The following is an 18,306-nucleotide window of genomic DNA, read 5'->3' as shown; positions in this document are numbered from 1 at the left end:
TCTCTCCCATCGGGAGAAGATAATGAAGAGTCAGACCCTTCCAATCCGGGCAGCCATCCCTGCAGCAAGGGGCACAGCGAGTCTCTACCCAGGACACTGCCCCAGGAGGCAAAGGGGTTTTCGGTTTGTGCCCCGCCTGCCGATGCCGTGGACGAGGCCGATGCAGCAGGCATGGAGGCTGGCCGTGCCCCGGGCGCCCCTCTCCAGGGAAAGCCCTGCGGGGATGAGCCGCCAGCAGGAGCTTGCCCGGAGCCTGCCCAGCCCCTGGCACGCAGCGTTCCTGCTTGCCACGCTGGCAGCGCAGCCGTCCCGCGGCCCCCGGCCCCACGGCCATGGCGCTCCATGGCCAAGAGGGCCCGGCGGGCTCTGCGCCGCCTTTTCTCCTTCAGCTGCCTCAGGGGGCAGCCAGAGGAGTGAGCCCGGGACCAGCAGCAGGACGATGGCCAAAGATGGCGGCTCACCCTGAGGATGCCCAGGGGCAGGTCTCCGAGGCCAAGGCACACGGAAGAAGAAAACACCCTAAACTTCTTCCTCTTTCCTTCTCACCCTCTTCTCTCCTATCCCCTTTTATTTCTCTACCCCACATTTACTGTGGAATAAATCTCTGTTGTTGGTTTTGATCGATGGTCTTGTTAGCAGCTTGCTTCATGCAGAGGAATCGCTCACTAATCCCATCTCAACAGGGCCACACATCTGCACACAGCGCTCAAGTGAGTGTAGCCTCCCCAGTGCCCTGCACAGAGGGACAGTCACTGCCCTGGTCCTCCTGGCCACACCCGTGCTGACACAGAAGGCCAGGAGACCAAGGGCTGTTCTACCCAGCTGGGCACACACTGGCTCATGTTTGGCTGCTGGCAGATGGCACGCCCAGGACCTTTCCTGCTGGGCACATTTCCTGCCACTCTGCCCTCAGCCTGGAGCACTGCCTGGGCTTCTTGGGACACAAGGACAGGACCCAAGTCTTGCTGTTCTTGAAGTCATTCTACTGGCCTTGCACCATCTATCCAGCGTATCCACATTGACTTCCTACCCTCCAGCACATCGGAACCCCCATTCAACCTGGTGTTTTCACCCTTGGCCTTAAAAACACTGGAGAATAAAGCCACCTACGCTACAACCTCTCACATGCTAATGGAGCAGTCTGGTGACAGCACTAATTCCTCTATTGGCCAAACAAGGCTCATCCATACACTTTTCCCTAGACATGAGTTAAAAGAAGATGTGAAAACTTTAAACAAAATAAACTGTACCTCAGGCCCAGCCTATGCAGTTGCTTTTTCACCAGTACAGAGAAGAGAATGGGGACCTTCGTCAGTGGTGCAGGAGCCTCTCTAGATACCTGCAGGACACCCAGAGAGGGGCCATGCTGGGTTTGGGTGGGATAGGAGCTGAGTTACTTCCTGGTAGCTGCTAGCGTCTCCTCCTGGCCCCACTCTGCCCAGTAGAGTCTTGGACTTATCTGCACCTTGAGGGACACCTGTGCCTGGAGAGCCCAAAGTGAGGGGGGATTAGGTGCCAGGGAATTTCCTGCATCCCTGTCTTCTCCTGGCACAATGACAAGTGAAGGGGCCCTGTGCCATGTGTAGGAAGAGGGGAAACCTTCTTGATCCCTTCCAGCACCATGGCCTGGAAGGAGGGACAAGAAGCAGAAACCTCTTGCAATCTGTTGTTCCTTTAAGGTGATCCCCCTGCTCTACTCAGGATATGTGACTCAACCCTGGCCCTGGGAGGGGGACTCTTGGGTCCTTGTCCAAGAGAAGGAGGTCCCTGCTTAGGCTGGGAGCAGGGTGCTGGGTCTGGGCTGGCTGGAGTGTGCTGTGGTGGGGGTAAGGACAGTGGGTCTGGGTCATCCCCTGAGCTGTTGCTTGTTACAGAATAACCCACAGTGGCCCTGGAGTGGTTCGGAACAGCCTGGAGAGGAGCTGCTCCAGCACTGCCTCAACTTCCCAGTCTGGACCAAGAACAACCAAAAACCAGTATTATACCTCTGCCAGGCCAGTCTGCCCAGTGGGGCCAGTCCCTGCATTCTCCAGGCTCTGCAGCAGCCAGGGTATCTCCCATCCTGGGGGCAGGGGTGGCACATTGTCCCCCACATCCCCATAGTCCCCATGTCCATCCCCAGCCGAAACGTCATGCATCATTTGCAGACCCCACAGCAGCGTCAGCCTGGCTGTGGAACCCTCATTGCACACAGAGCTCACTGCAGACACGGGCTGTGCCTGTGGGATTTCACCATCTTCCAGGTGACATCCCACACCCCCTCACGCTGGAGTCCAATGTGCTGGGCAGCCCTTCATATCTCAAAAAGGGGCTAGGGGCAGCCAGCCAGCAGGGCCAGAGAGTTTCAGCAGAACAGTGGCCCAAATCCTGGGGACAAGGGTGGCTGGTGGTAGCATTCTGTGCATTTGTGCAGCAAGTGTCCCTGTCCTGACAGCTGGGGTGGCACCCGCTGCCTCCAAGAGCAGGGGACCTGTGCCAAGACACCAGAGAACTCACCATGGAGAGGGAAGCAAGATGCCAGGAGGCAGGTTACTGTAACTGCAGGTTACAGTGGCAGATGAAATGGATGCAGACATGTAAGAAATGCACATCAGGGGGTGAAGATGGGGTTTAGTTCCATTTGCCTCCAAAAAGACTCAGCTGGTACTGAAGGAGAATGGGGCCTGGTCCCATGAAACCCCCAGCAGCCTGTGAGCACAGGCTGGGAGGCAGAGGAAGGGGCTGTTTCCTCTCTCCCTTCATGGTGCTAAAGGGGAGATCACAGCCAGCACCAAACAGCCTGAATTTCCAAGAGGCTCCCATCTCCACAGCTGGGTTATTTCTGGAAGCAGACACTGCCATCCCTTGGTTCAATCAAAGAATCACAGAACAGCTCGATTTGGAAGTGACTTATATGGATCATTGAGTCCAACTCCCTTCTCTACACAGTGCCTCCAAAGTCTGGACCATAGGATCAAGAGCACCGTGGGCTCCTGGCAGGTCTCTCTGCTCCTCTCAGGTTTTTCAGGTTGGGAGACCAGGAAAAAAAAAAAAAAAAAAACAGCAGCAAAAAGGAGCTGAACAAACATTAGCCTTGAGGTTTCCAAGAAACAGGCAACATTCCCCTGAGAGAGAAGGGAAGGGGATGGCAGCACCAGCTGGCCTCAGAGTCTCAGACAAAGGCTGACCAAGCCCAACAGCAGCACGGCCTTAGGGCCAGAGAGGGATGGGGAATGCTCAGCCCAGTCACCCACAGCCTCCCTTCTCCTGCCAGGGGCAGCTCCTGCTCCCTTTGTCCCTTCTCTGGGAGACAGTGACTCACAGAGGCACCTACACCTGGCCAAGCTCTCAGCTGGCAGAGGGGAAAAGAGCAGCTCTGAGAAGCTCAGAGGTGCCTTCCCACCACCAATGGATCCACAGGAAGTACCTGAAACTCTACTGAAAACTGAACAGAACCTCACAGTGCTGTGACTGCAGGTCCATTCCCACAGCTAAAATCCTGGAGCAAAGCTGAGATGGCCAGTAAGCACCTAAAAACCAGCTAAGACAAAACCAGGTCTAAAAAGTATGCCAGGAATGAAAATCAATAAAGACAGCAACAGGTGGTAAGCAGGCTGGTTCCTTTCTGCAGCCAGGGGAAGTTCATTAACAACCCTTGTGCGTCTTTGAATTCAGTAAATAATTCCTGTCACCCCAAGCAGCCTGAGCAAGCCAGGGGAGGAAAGAAGGAACCTGAAAGTCACAGATATGGGGCTCAAAAGGGGACATGTTACAGCAGCAGCTGTTTCAGAAAGGAGAACATACAGAGAGAAAACCCCAGGCAATTATTTGTTACCTCACACAGAGAGGAGCAAGTCAGTGCTAAAATTGTCATTCTTGACTATCAACAGGAGAACAAACAAAGTACAGAGGCCAGAGTATCAATATAGTGTTTAATATTCTTAAATTGATATAAAAGCTTAAAAAAGTAAAATTTTTGTTACCATGCTATGATAAAAACTTTCATCAGTAGAAATATTATACAGTCATAAAATTTCTAGTCATAATATTTTCCAGTTGTTTATACCCTTCTATTTAGCCCTACACTGGTTTATATTTATTAAGAAAAGTAGCAGCCCATTTTGTCCTTCTATTTACAGTCTTTTAGACACTGTTTTCCACTCTGCACTGATGCAGATAAAACTATTCTGCACAGTTGTATTGTTTTTCCTGCAGATAAATGTCACCAGTGGAAAAACCACTGTGCATCAGGCACCAATCAGGGAATGCTGCTCTGGAAACTCCTCCAGGCTGTAGCTGCTGGTGCTTGCTCTAGGGTTTCAGGATGGGTTTCAGGACTGTGCAGAACTTAAAAATTAGGCAGGTTCTACCCAAATTAACAGCAGTTCCTCTGATTGCAGGAACAGCAACTGAAGGGAGGAGGGGCAGAGGTTGGTCTGCACAAGAGACTGAGAGGTACTTCCAAAAGCAAGTATAGTATATACAGGAATTAAATAAATTAAAGCTTCAGATAACAAAAAAAAAAATCAGTTTCACAAACTGTCCCAAATGCCAAGTGCTGTGCATTGTTTCCAAAGAATACATTAAAAAAATATTCATTGGAAATACAGTTTCAGATGGAGGAGCTTTCAGTGCTGTGGGGAGAGCCTGTCTGTGCCTGCATTTTAAACAAAACAGCCCCAGAAATCCCACCAAGGGTAAGCGACATTGCCCACCTACAGCTCTGAGCTCAACAAGATGATCACAGTGACAACTCTGTGCATTTGGGTTTTTTCCTTTCAGTGCCCTTTTCCACCTATTACAGGCTGTAAAGATACCATGAAATCCTTTTTTTAAGCAGCCTTGCACTGCTGAGAGGGAGCTCCCATGGAATTACTGAGCTGGCTCTGGTGTTGCCAGTGTGACCTGCCCCAGGCGGGTAACCCCAACCCTCCACACCACCTCATGTCCAGTTGGAGGACAGTGATCTGTCTTCTCCCATTTCTGTTCCTTTACCAAATGTGCAGGAGCAGGGCAAGGTGTGTGAGAAGATTTCCTTTCATTTCCATTTTCTACAACACAGGGACGGAAACCCAGTAAATACAAGACAATAACACTGGCAGGTGGTGGAAGTAGATGCAAAATGCTGAAGTAAACACAGTCCCAGGTCTTTGCCTTTCCCCAGAGGAGGCAGACACATCTGGAATAGCGTGGCTATCCAGCCTTCCAAATGGCAATCTTCCCTTCTTCCTTGCCAGAGCCGCTGAGGACGTACCTGTCCTCTGCCGAGCACAGCGCCTTCACCGCGTCGCTGTGGCCAACCAGCTCCTTCTCCACACTCTTCCTCTCAGCATTGACCACGTAGATCTTCCCTTTGCTCTTGCCCTGCAGCTTCCCACTGCTGCCAACCCACAGCTGGGGGAACAAAACAAACCCACAGCCATTTTCACTATTTCACATTTCAGTCCAGGACACAGTCAAGGAGGTTTATGTGGCACATTGGTACAGTGGGGGTTCCCTCATGCTTGGCTGGAAAAGGGAAACACTGAACATTTCCTCATCAGTATAAATAAGGGGCTTGGCCACCATTGCTCCTCACCACCTCCAAGTCTCCCCAGCTGTTGTAGGATGAGTTGAGGGCTCCTGGTGGTTGTCTCTGCTCCCCTCTGGTTCCCTCAGTTCAGAAAACCCCCTGTGCCCCACAATGGGATGTTCAGCTGCTGATCGTGCCAGCACTGGGGCTGCTCTTCCTCACAATGTGCCCTTGAACTACAAGAGCAGAGAAAATCCAGGGAAGAGCAACTAAAACTGCCAAGAGAAAGGAACAGCTGTGTCCTGGGGTCATATGAGCAAAGATCAGAAAATGGCTTGGGTTGAAGGGGACTTTAAAGATCTCGTTTCAATCACCTGCCATGGTCAGAGACAGCTTCCATGAAACCAGGCTGCTCAGGGCTCCATCCTACCTGGCCTTGAATGGGATGGGGCAGCCACAACTTCTCTGGGCAATCTGTGCCAGGGCCTCATCACCCTCACAGGGAAGATGGAAAAGCCAAGACTCCTTAGGTTGGAAAGAAGGCAGCTAAGGAGCCTTTACAAAAGGTTTATGAACTAACAGAAGAGCAGATAAGTTGAATGTAAAACCACTGTTCCATCCTGAAATTAAGGAAGTCAGGGACATGTGGGAACTAGAAGTAGTTCCATTTCACTGAGAAGAAAGTACTTCTCTCTACAGGGCTGGCAGTGAAATTCATGAACCTGCTGTTCTCCAGGGAACTGCGGCACCAGCAAGTTCAAAATGAAATCACAGCCATAGAGATTGGGTCAGATAATAGGTAATAAAAGACATAGGCCAAGGTTCCAGACAGAACACATCCCATTTCAGATAGACACAGCATGCAGCTGAGTTTCTCCCCAGTTTTGTAAAGAAAAACAATGGCTTGTTTTTAATTAAAGCCTGTGACTGACAGCCCTACCAATGTTGTTGTCAGCCTTTACCAGGCTGCAAGTTCCCCCTCCATAACTCATTGCTGTGTAGAGGGAACAGGAGTGTGAGGGGTGGCACAGGGCCTGCTTGGAAGCCTGTCACTAGTGGTGTCCCCCAGGGGTCAGTACTGGGCTCAGTATAGTTTAACTTATTCATAAATTACTTAAAGAAGGGAAGGGAACAAAATTCTTCAGTAGAACAAAAGAGAGCTTAATGCCTTGGGGGGTTCCAAACAATCCTTTCACTCCCTTGAAACAGAGGGTAAATATATCACTCTCTGCCTTGGGGAAGAACATCCTAAAATGATTTTCCATTTTAGTACAAAAGTCTAACCAGAGGGTGAATACAGAGAAAACCTCCCTATTCCATTAAAAAAAATAATTTTTGAGGAAGGAAGGAAGGAAAATCTGGGAAGAGGATTCCAAAAGTTCCTTTCCCAGTAGATATACATTAGCTATTTATTTGCAAAGTAATGTTGAATGGGCCCCTGTGGCAGCACAACTACAACCATTTGCACAGCTCCTGATACCACATTAAAGCAGGTACACAGAGGCCAATAGTGATATGGACACAAGATGCCAAGGCAGGAATCCATTGGCTCCTTTGGTCTGTCCTGAATTAGGAATGTGGTAACTAATCAAGGAAAAGGTCATCTGCAAAAACAGGCCAATTAATTGACATTTGTTGTTTGTCTGGTAACCTTTTTTCAAGGCTTAGTCAGAGGAGCCCTGAGATAAAATATCAAAGGACCTAAACTTTCCATTTCTACAGTTCCCTGGAAATGTCAATGGCTAATAAATGTCACCAGACATTTAACTACTGATGAGGGGTTTTGCTTGCCATGCATTTTGGGGTACACCTGCAACAATTTGTGCTAAGCAGTCTTTGGCTTCTCTGATTTTAAAGAGGAATCAACATTCCAAACCTTGTGTACTTATGCACCCACCCAGTGAGGAAGCAATGACAGCCCATGGCAGCTGCAAACAAACAAAACTTCAGTAAAGAAATCCACAAGAGGCAAAAAACAGCCCAGATGTCTCTCACCTGATTTTTAACTCTTATCATACAAGTAATCTCGGAGCAATCCTGAAGATGAATCTTTTGAGGTGTACTTGAAAGGTCTTTGGTGTTCCAAATATACAGGTCGCTACTCCCCGAGTAAGAGGCCCACACTTCATCTCTCTAAAGCACAGAAAGATACATTTAAGCACTGCTGACAGAAAATGTATCAAAATAACGAGGGCTTGTAATGCCACATGGCCCTGCCTCCATTAAACTGTATCACCAGAGCAAGTGCAATACCTCTGGAAAGAGCTGGAAGCCAAGGAAAGAGGAACACACATCCTTCAGGTGGTGCTCGATTTTCATCTGCGGTCGAAACTCCTGAGTTGACACTACAAGAATGCAACTTCTGGTACCTTCAATATTAAAGATACAGAGTTAGTAACAGAGGTGCCCACTTCTTCCATCTCTACAAAACATGGATGAAAAAAAGCAAAATAAAACGGAACATCCAACAACTGTCTTGTTTCTTTATGTGAAGATGATTTTTATAATTATTACAATTTGAGGAAGGGCCTTACAGCACCACAGTTGGTCATTATGAAGCTTCACAGAGGTGAGATTTTGGCAGGGCAGCTGACAGACACGGTTCACTTTGAGAGTGCTGATGTTCCACGCAATCACCATTCCATCTATACTGCTGGAATATGCTTCACTGTTGGCAGAGATTAAAAATTAAGAAGTATAGTGTCCATTCATGTCCAGAAAAGAGTGCACATACAGAAGAGACTTGCAAAATAACCAATTTTGCAGTAAGTTAAATGAATGTTCATTTTTAAATTATCTTCAAGATTATCCTTTAAAACTCTGTATCAACTAGAAATACTGCAGGCTAACTCAGAGCTCAGTGAATGAGAGCACATTACATCACACATGAGGAGCAGAGCACAACAAAACATTCCCTATAACTCCTCTGAACAATGTTGCCTGATGGATTTTCTCTTGAGTTAGAACAAAAATATCTCAAACTGTTCTTATTTGTTACTGCACCTGAGAAAACAAATTATACTATCCCTTTTTCTTTTTAGCTTTAACATTTGTTGTTTTAGAATGAGCAAGCCTTTTTCAGAAGGTTCCAACAACACTTAAACAAATTCTTCCTGAAACCCAGTCACACCTGCTGCACCACTGGCAGACCTATTGACCCTGGAGCTGCTTTTTCCATGGGAAGACTGCAGGTTAAGACCTTCAGCCAACACTCTTCCCAGTGTTACCAAAATATCAAAAGCATTTTGCCTGAACAGAACAATAAATGTATTATTTTTTTTTATAAACAGGCAGGAAAAATCCAGAAGCTTGCTGTAAACATGTAGTCAATGATGTGCTCAAAGCAAAAGTGAAGTGGTCTTTAAACTCCATCTGTATCAGTTCTTCACTGGATGCTGCCAGTTCCTGGCTGTTCTCACACTCATCCAAAAGAACATTCCTTTATCCTCTTTGTTCCAAACTACACAGTAGTCTTTATTTAAAAAGGAAATTCTTAGTTGACATACACAATATGGGAGCTACAAAAACGAGCTAAATGAAGACTTTATTAGCAGGATAAACCCTCCCATTTAAAACAATAAATTCTTTCAACACCCAGGAAAATCAGATCTACCTGGGTGTTCCATTCTTCTTCTCCACAATGATGTCTGTAACATCAGAGCGATGATCATTCAGTTGCTTATTACAAGACATACTGTGGGTGTTGATGATGTAAATAATGGAGTCCTGAGAACCAATCCACACTTGACTCTGTTCCACCATGACCATGCAAGTCTGGGGAGAAAAAGCTCAGGGTTAAATAAAGCCTAGGAGAGAAATCAGTCTTTAATGTAACATGGAAAAAAGGCTGTATTCAGATGCTGCAGTTTGCTGGTGATCACTGTAGGAGATGAAAACTTGGCTCTCCAGTGTTCTATCCTTTGCTCTGCTCTATAAATAGTGAGAGGACAGATCTCTTTGCAAAGTTTATCCTTCACTAAATAGAATTAATAATTTATCTTAGGGACTGACTAAAGGTGTGCTTCCTGGCCCAAACAAAGTAGAAGTTACAGAGGGCATCAGGGGAACTAGAGAGGTTTGTGCGCTCCTTTCCTCTGGATTGGAAGCTAATCAAACTGTCCAATACAGCCACACTTCTTTGTTCAGCTAAGAGTAGTCTTTAATAAAATACTGTCTCTTCTACTGCCTCTGGCATGTCCTGCCCCTCCATCACACATTCTTCATTTGCCTCCCTCCAGCCATCACTTGCAACTTTTTTTGTCTTCTTTTAGGTATCTGACTCTTCTGGAATTCCCTCTTTCCTCCACCCAGCTCTTCACCATGAGCTTTACCCCTCCCTTTTTGACTCCCTCCCACACTCATCCACAGCAATCTCTTATCTTTCACACAAGTGACATGTCCAATCCCTTGTCCTGTGTGTTCTCTCTACTGTGTGTTTTTCACCCAGGTTGCCTGCCTGGTTCAGATTCCCTTTTCACAGAGAGAGTTACTCTTTCAGGTGGTCTTTGACAAGCCACTCCCTTTCACCTGCTGGTTGAGACACTTTCTTTTCGAGCTCTGTCTCTCTTTCAATAGCATCTACCTGGTTTCCTTACACCTCTTCCCAATCTCCAGTTCTTAAGTATAGGTGAATTTTTATCTGTTCCTAGGATTCCCCTTCTCTTTGGGTTAATTGTCTCTTATTCTTTCTCCTCAACTATTTCAACCCCACTTTCCTGCCCCAGGAACCCATCAGACCCCTCCCAAATCCAATCCATCACTTCTCACCACACTGACTTGTTTTACTATTCATTCATTTAGCCTCCTTTCTGCTTTTATCAAAAATCTCCACTTTTCCAGGTTAACTGAAGCCCAAACAACTCAACAGCTTTTAAGGAATGGTGTGATTTGGGGTCAGACAGGCTACAGCAACAAAAGCACACCCAGCTGAAGCAGGAATTGTGATCCTGTGCCAGTCTTACCAGTTTAGAGCGGCCCATTTTGAAGCAGTGTTGCTGGATAGACCAGGTGGAGGCATCAAAGACCACAACCTTCCCCTCATTTAAAGCACACCAGAGTTTTGGATGAGCATTGTCCAGTCTTTCTGAAGGGTCAAGATGCCCTAGAAATAAAGCAGAGAAGAGGAGAGAAGTCAAAGAAAACATAATATTTTTGGAGACCTGTGGGAAAGCCATTATTAGGCAGAGCAGGTTCGTAATAAAATGCATCTTCTAGAGTTTACATCATCAGTTATTGACTGACACACTTCTCACAATGTATTTGTGCTTGTTTTCATCTATTTGCTGACTTCACCCAATGATTTAATCTTACACTCCAAAGATACTCAGAGCAGAGATAATCTCTTTCATTGATGACTAAGAGCTGAGCTCACTGAGATTGCAGTAAGGCTTTTAAGCCCTATAAATACAACTAATAAATTCACTTACTCTTGTCTACTCCACCAAAGCCTCTCATACTAAGAAGAAAGAAAGAAAAGCACCACTGAATCCAACACCCTCCCAAACGTTCCTTGCACTGTGGTTCAAACTAACTCCCCTCCAGGACTCTACTGAAAAATAAAAACCTAACAATGAATATTGATCAATGGGGAAGCATCATCCATCCATCCATCCACCTGGCTCAGTAAGTGAGCCAGAAATCTTAATGAGAAATCAGCCCATTAACACAGAATTAAGTCTGTGATAAGGCACATGTGCAGAGAAAAGCAAATTAAGACAGTGAAAACTATGCCTTGGAGTATCTTAATATGCAACATTACTGTTCTTTTTAAATTATTTTTCTGGTTTAGTATTCAACACACAACCAATCCATGTCAGAATGTGAACACATCAGGCAGGCATAATAGCAGGTGTTATAAGATAATGTGCTTTATAGGCTAATTAAAGCTGGGCTAACCTAAAGAGAGCAACTCATCATCTTACCTGGAGTATAAAGCAAGACATCTATTGCCTGTGGAAATGTCTCACCAGCTGAGGGGTTGATCTTGTGTTTTAGTGTCTCTGAGGTTGTTTTGGGGACCATCATAGGCACTGAAATAGATTTTTAGAAGGTAATGAAGTGCACATTTAAGCCTGAAACAGAACTCCAATTCTTACGAGATAGCAATTCTACACCATTCATTCACATTTCTCACTTTTCTTTCCCTCTAGCTTTAGCTGAGAGCCCAAACACCATTTGTATGAATTCTGGTAGCAGAGACATCCAACACCCAAGGAGTCTAAAAAACCAAAAATACAGCATCCAAGATGGAGACAGAAGCAAAAGCATGGAGACAGAAGCAAAAACCAAAGCCAAACCAAATGAAAAGAAAAAAAAAGTGGGGGGGAATAAAAAGGAAAAAAACCCAAACTCTAAATTTTCAACTTACTATTAAATAAACTGCATTTGTGAAAGTGCAATCAGGCTAATGTCTTTTTGTATTTCTACACATAACCAGTCTGAAAAACAGAATACACACTGAAAGAGCAGAAAGAGATGATGCAACACCAACAGGCTTTGCAGCATTACTGTGACTGACCTTCATTTTTCATCCTGTCAAAATAAGACAGTTTAGAGGCTGCATAGATGCTTTTGGAGGACTGCAGGGCACCAACCACAGCATCCATCAGGAGAACATTTGTCAGTGCTTGCTGGATATACTGAGGATCCTAAAGACAGAAGTCTTACTGTAGTTTATCTGTTGCTCATTATTCTTACAAGACACCATGCTCAAAATCACAACACGTGCCATGCTTAGCACAAGCAACAGGCAGCTGCTGCCCTGCAGCACAATTCCTGCCACTTGCTGGCAGACCCCACTCTCACATCCCATGTTCCAAGCCAGGTCTTGGAGCAGGGATTCAGAAGCCAGTGTTATTACAGGAATACTTCAGATCTGACACAAAACCACGTGAAAAGATACAGCAGACATAGGATGGATACCCATTTCCAAGCTGGATTTTTCTTCATGGGAGAGAAGCACCATGTAATTCTAAGATTAGTGCATGAATTATTTAGAAGAGAGACAAGAAAGCATATTGTTCATATTATTCGGTTACAAATTCCCATATTTATACCTTGTGATCATCTGCCATTTTCTTTCCAGCCCACATTTCTTTCACTATCAGGTACCAGAGATCACACTCAGTTTTAAGGTTGGCTTCAAAGACTTCTTTTTTAGATAATGTTTTAATTCTCAGAGTAGGTATCCTCAAAAGAAGGAAAGCTACAGTTGTGCTCTTAACATCCTGGAAAGTTACAGGAAAGAGAAAACAAAGAGAATGTACCCAAATAACAGATGATTCAGCACTCAGCCCACAGGGCAGCTTTGTCTAATTACAGCTAATTATTTCAGTTGTCCATACACCCAATTAAACAGAGCTGGATTTATGAAAATAAGTTTAAACATCATCATACAGCCTTGGCTCCACAGTGGATATAAACTGACCCACTGATATCTCAGTCACATGAGCACATTTAATGCTCATGTTATTAAACTTATCTACTCCATATCCATTTCTCTGAGGGTATAACCTCTTGGTTTTCAGTCATGAAATTTTGGGTCCAAACCCCCAGAATTTTGCCTAATCACTCACACAGTGACTTCAGCACTGTTTCCTACTCTCCTTACTGAAACTTTATGTCGAGAGCCAGCTCACTCTGCAGAATGGGACACAACTTATATCCTCAGGCATGCCAGAGGAGAGGAAGTTGATGCTCACCTCTATATCCCTGAAAGCAGCAATTGGGACGTAGCCAGGACGGCCTCCCTCAGTCAGCAGGAACAAGCGCTTCTGGGTCAGAGCTATTTTCCCTACACCATAGTTGGTTTTAACTGAGCAGGATAACTTGTACACACATTCATTTTTATCTAGATGCTCAATTACTGCTGGTGGCAGATTCACCTCTTGAGCTTCTGCTTCAGTTTCTTTCCAGTAGTTGTAGAAATCTCTGAATGTTTCAGGATCAATTTGTTTCTGCTGTCCTAAAAAAAAATTTAAAACCCCTTTAGTGTGAGAAACTATTACAAAGATTTGTACAGAAGATGGGTTTAGAAAGACAGCAACTGTCAAATTGTGCCTCTTTATTGTGCATATAAGTAGAGACATTCTAGGCACATGTCCCCATCCCAAGATTATCTCAGGTAGTATCCTGAGATATCCCCCACCAAGGCACAACCATCCCTCACTGAGTAAAATGTGTGACTGAAGTCACTCCAGCTCCACCTAAACACAAAGGAATAGTATAAAAGTGAGTTGAGAATGGGGAGAAGTTAGAGAAGACTCCGTACAAATTCTGGTATCAGTCAACAGGCTGAACCTGTCTTGTCCCCCATAGGATCACCTACTGGGTAACAATCATACTCTAGGCACACTGAATCATTATTTCAAGCTGGCTCTTACTGGGGATTAGAGCTTGTCCATATAAGGCTTTGAATTATTTTTATTGCTTTAAACGTATTTTTGCAGTCAAATATTGCAACCAGCAATTCTCAAACTTTAACCTCTGATAATTTTATTAATAGAGTGTGTCCTTCTTTAAGCTGTTAATGTGAGTCCTGCAAGGGTGCTGGCAGTGGGTAAAGGACACCCAGGAGGGGTCTCTGTTTGCCAGGGGACCCTGCACAAGTCAGTGGAACCCTCCTCCCTGCAGCAGCTGCTCAGTGAAGGGTTTCCACAATGGAACATTGACATGGTCAGGCACAAGGGTCTCAGCTCTCCCAGGGCACTGACAGACCAACCAACACTAAGGGAGATTTATTCAGACTCTTTTTCATGTGACAATGCTAAATAATAATTAAAATGCTAAATAATAATTAAAAAAACCCCAACAACTTCATACTCACCTACTGTCAGGGCATCGAATAACCGGTGGATAGTGTCTATATCCCTGACAATCCCAGACTCCTGAATTCTCTTCACAAAATCATCCAGCTGCATGTGTGTTTTTGGCAATTCGAAATTTTTTACATGGTCATCTATTTTCAGAACTTCCCTTTGTTTTTCCATCACTCGACTTATCAGCCTCTTGAGCTCAGGTTTGCGGTCTGCCTGCAAGCGCTCCGAGCGAGGCAGGTTCTCCACTATTTTTCTTACAAGATCAGTAGGGAAAATTCTTAAGTCTGTTTTTTCTAGGTTCTGAAAGTCAGAAAGTGCATTTAGTAGTTTCCCTTGCATCAAGCTAACAAGGCCCCGGAGGTAGAAGTACCTTGCCAGCAACGCGGAGTTCTCGGGGGGTAAGGTACTGATAGCTTTGCTGAGGTGGTTGAAGAAGTCTGTGTAGTAGGAGTGAACACACTGGAACATCAGAGGAAAGTGAATTTCGGGGATTTTGAACGTGGTGATGGATTTGGAGGGTGTTCTCATAGCTAGAAACAAACACCAAGAGAGTACATTGATCAGAGAAAGGAGCAGAAGTGTAAATATCCTCACAACCAGCAGTACTACAAACAGCAAACAGAATCCCCACCACAGCAACAAGCAATTACAAGAAACAAGGATTACAGATGTACTAGGGACACAAATACATTTCTGTATCTATCGCCCCTATTATGAGAATATTCCCTAATCAGATAACATCAATTCTGGAAAAGTTAAAAAAAAGGGAAAAAAACCCTCATGGAGTTCTTTCTAAACAGTGATAAACCTAAGCCTGTGTTTAAATTAAATTAAATTAGAGAACTGGACATAAGGTGGGTGAGGACTCAAATCAATTCTCCAATACCAATCCCACTGGGATCAATCATTCTTTTGTGATCCAGCAAAACTTCCAGCAGACTACAGACTGACCTCACAAGCCAGGGGAGGCACAGACAGGCCCCAGCTCAGTGACTCAGCCCATCATTTCTTCCCAGCAGCTGACAGCGTTTCTGTGACAATTACTCAGTGATGTCACCCCAAAAGACAACAGAGGAGTCTTTGTCCATCCCAGTCTTGCCTTACCAACACCTCTTTCCACTTTTCGAAGTGACGAGTTTCTGGTGGGGCCCTCTGGCAGCTGGATGTCCTGCAGGTTGGGCATGCTGATCACCATGCGCCGGCTGGCCTTGCGCGCGGCGCTCGTGCGCTTGGAAGCCATTTTCTCGATCGTCAGCCTTCTGGGGGTGGGAAACATCAAATCCAACCTGAGGGAAATAAAAACAACACATCACTAGTTTCAGAACTCACACATAGACACTAAATTACTGCCTGTTTTTTTTTCTTTTTTTGTATAATAGTATTAAATCTACAATTTCAACATCTGCTCATGTAACCCTTTTACAATAATCATAACTAAATGAGTTAGTAATTAATCATAATCTTATTTATAGATGACCTGATCTCATACCAAGAGAGTCAAAAGGACTTTTATTACTGATACCAACAGAAGATTCAAAACCAGAATAAGAATGAGAAATCTCTACCTGTCCTCTTCAGACTGGGTACTCAAGTCAAGCCGAGCAAAAGCATCCATCTTTCTGTTCAGACGAGCTTTAAGGAAAGAGTGAAACATGTAGGTCTCTAAAACCTGTGAGACACAAAAGAGTTAACTGTAAATCATTTCTAAATTTACATTTTTATTAGCATGTGTTGCTCATTTTTACTTCCCTTACCCATGCAAAACTGAGACATTCCAATTTAGCAATCACAAAAATAAAAAGATTGAAAGCTTCAAGAGAAAACTAATTAAGTTTCCATTCACCTTCTGGACTTTGATGATACTTGCTTAGTGGCAAACAGTAATCTCAAACTGCCTTCCAAGAGGTGAAACCAGACAAAAATGAGAAATACTGAGCAAAACAGAGCTACAAGTTTAGTATTATCTTTTCTACTTAAACCAAGTGCTGATAATACTGTCTATGGTTTGGAATAAGAATTTGGAGGCACTCTAAATTAACATTATGCCATCATACTGAAAAGACAAGTGAATGATCTTTACTTCTGGTAATCCCCAAAATTGTTTCCTACTCAGGTAATTATTGTGGTGTCATCCAGAAATAACTTTCTAAAAAGGTCAAATTGCTATTTTTAGGATAGAGGACACAACAAAAAATGCCAGGTGTGATTTATAAAGAGGGAAAGCCACCACCTCTCATCAGTGCACAGTTTAACAGGATGAAATCTGGGATTTGAGGCAATACAACATATCTATTATACAAATGTTCAAACGCCTCTTACTAATCCATTTGCAATGCACAATGTAAAACAGGATCTCCAAAAGCATTAGGATTCCCAATTTCCAGTATTCCTCCAGTAGGTGGCACAGTTTGCTAGCAATTGTATGTCCAGGAGATTCCAAATCTTAGTCCTTTCTGGTGGATTTTTTTGAGTTTTCTTCATATAATTCCAGACACCACTAGTAACTACTCCATAGTTTGTTATTTTCTAAGATTCACTTGAAAGCAAACTTGCCACTTTGCTATTTGGTATTTAAGTGAGTCAGCTGCTCAAAGCTCTTCTTAAATATGTACATCTGAGTTTTTAGCTAATATTAAACTTAAATTCATAAAATTGCTACCATTTCATTTATAGCATTAGAAATTGCTGCTGAAAATATTTTAATTATTTCTATTAATCTGAAATCCTGGTCAAAAGATTTCCAATCAATTTCTCTCCAGAGGATATATTAAGAGTTTCCTTTTAGTTTGTTTTCAAGAAAGTTTGCACATTGCAACAACGTTCCATTGGAAGCTTTATCCAACAATCACTGTTTCTCATGTAGGATTCATCAATTTGTTACCTTTAAATTTCCAGATACTGGCATTAATCCTAAAATAGAGATTTATTAATAGCAGATAATTACAGCACTGAATTTACCTTTTTGTAGAATGGCTGGTCTCCGATTGCCCTTGTTTTCAGAAATTCTTCACTGTTAAACACTCTGTGTTCATAATTTAGATGGTCTTTTACCTCCCTGGAGACAAAAAAAAAAAAAAAAAAAAAAAGATAAATCTGCTTGCAGATTTGTAAGCAAGTCATACTTCTGCAATAGCAGCAGCCCAGTGGTACTACTAGAAATATGCTGCAGCATCAGAAGACAAAATAGAAGAGTGCTGCAGTATTAGAAGGCAAACTCAGTTTTAATGAGCAAATGTTACTGAATCATAGAAAAAAGAATTCAAATTCTTACAAGTAAGGTAGTCTATCTGCTGCCAAACTCACATACACTCTGTTAGACTTAGTAAACCATCTGTGTAAATCATGATTTAGGCTCCAATCCTGGAATTCCATTTACATACACAGTTCCTGAATCACACTCAGCCCAGTGGAGCACAAAAGACAAGTGCACCTATCATGGGCAATTTGAAAGATGTGACCTGACCTCACACTGCCCCACCACATTGCATCTGTAACAGGCACATGAAAAACAGGGTTCTTACTACATCTTGTTAACAGTTTATCCAATCATATGGGGTCAGGAAAAGTACATAGTTCCATGTAATTCTGTGTAATTTAGCACTGTCTGCTTTAAAAATGGAATCTCCACACACACACAAAATCACTACAATGCTTTGGTGAAGACAGAACAACTGCATCAGAAAGTTACTTTCCTTCACTCCTGGATGCTGGTAGAATTAGGAGATAGAAGAAACAAGGCTGAAAAAAAGAACAAAGAAAAGTTTGAAGGAAAGGAGAAAGAAAGAAAAAGAATCAACTCCTTTGTGATACATATTATCTCTTAGAGGGCAAAGCATCTGTTCATTTTTTGCAGCCAAATGTTTAGTGCATTAAAGAGTTCAAGCTGTTATGAGGAAAAATGCATTTCTCCTCATCTTTGTCTGGAATTATTGTTGCCAAACACTGAAATCCACAAAATCCCACCGTGGAAATAAATGCATTTCAGTTTCCATAATCAGC

General features: G+C 43.9%; 1 protein-coding gene across 1 annotated transcript in view; it reads right to left on the bottom strand.

Annotated features, from left to right (window-relative positions):
* Window positions 1-3,892: 3,892 nt before the first annotated feature.
* The window catches only part of DENND3 (DENN domain containing 3), a 31,723-nt gene continuing 17,309 nt past the window's right edge, over window positions 3,893-18,306 (bottom strand). The window contains exons 10-23 of the mRNA XM_038128387.1: window positions 17,266-17,362; window positions 15,873-15,976; window positions 15,412-15,593; window positions 14,316-14,837; window positions 13,192-13,454; window positions 12,547-12,717; window positions 12,009-12,138; window positions 11,413-11,520; window positions 10,453-10,592; window positions 9,105-9,265; window positions 8,026-8,159; window positions 7,745-7,860; window positions 7,487-7,624; window positions 3,893-5,373 (exon numbers count right to left, since the gene is read on the bottom strand). Of these exons, the coding sequence (XP_037984315.1) occupies window positions 5,173-5,373; window positions 7,487-7,624; window positions 7,745-7,860; window positions 8,026-8,159; window positions 9,105-9,265; window positions 10,453-10,592; window positions 11,413-11,520; window positions 12,009-12,138; window positions 12,547-12,717; window positions 13,192-13,454; window positions 14,316-14,837; window positions 15,412-15,593; window positions 15,873-15,976; window positions 17,266-17,362 (2,467 nt within the window). The 3' untranslated portion in view covers window positions 3,893-5,172. The remainder of the gene's footprint in view (window positions 5,374-7,486; window positions 7,625-7,744; window positions 7,861-8,025; window positions 8,160-9,104; window positions 9,266-10,452; window positions 10,593-11,412; window positions 11,521-12,008; window positions 12,139-12,546; window positions 12,718-13,191; window positions 13,455-14,315; window positions 14,838-15,411; window positions 15,594-15,872; window positions 15,977-17,265; window positions 17,363-18,306) is intronic.

The sequence above is a fragment of the Motacilla alba genome, chromosome 2, assembly GCF_015832195.1.
Source record: "Motacilla alba alba isolate MOTALB_02 chromosome 2, Motacilla_alba_V1.0_pri, whole genome shotgun sequence".
NCBI classification, from domain to species: domain Eukaryota; kingdom Metazoa; phylum Chordata; class Aves; order Passeriformes; family Motacillidae; genus Motacilla; species Motacilla alba.
This window is presented reverse-complemented; position numbering and strand designations above follow the sequence as displayed.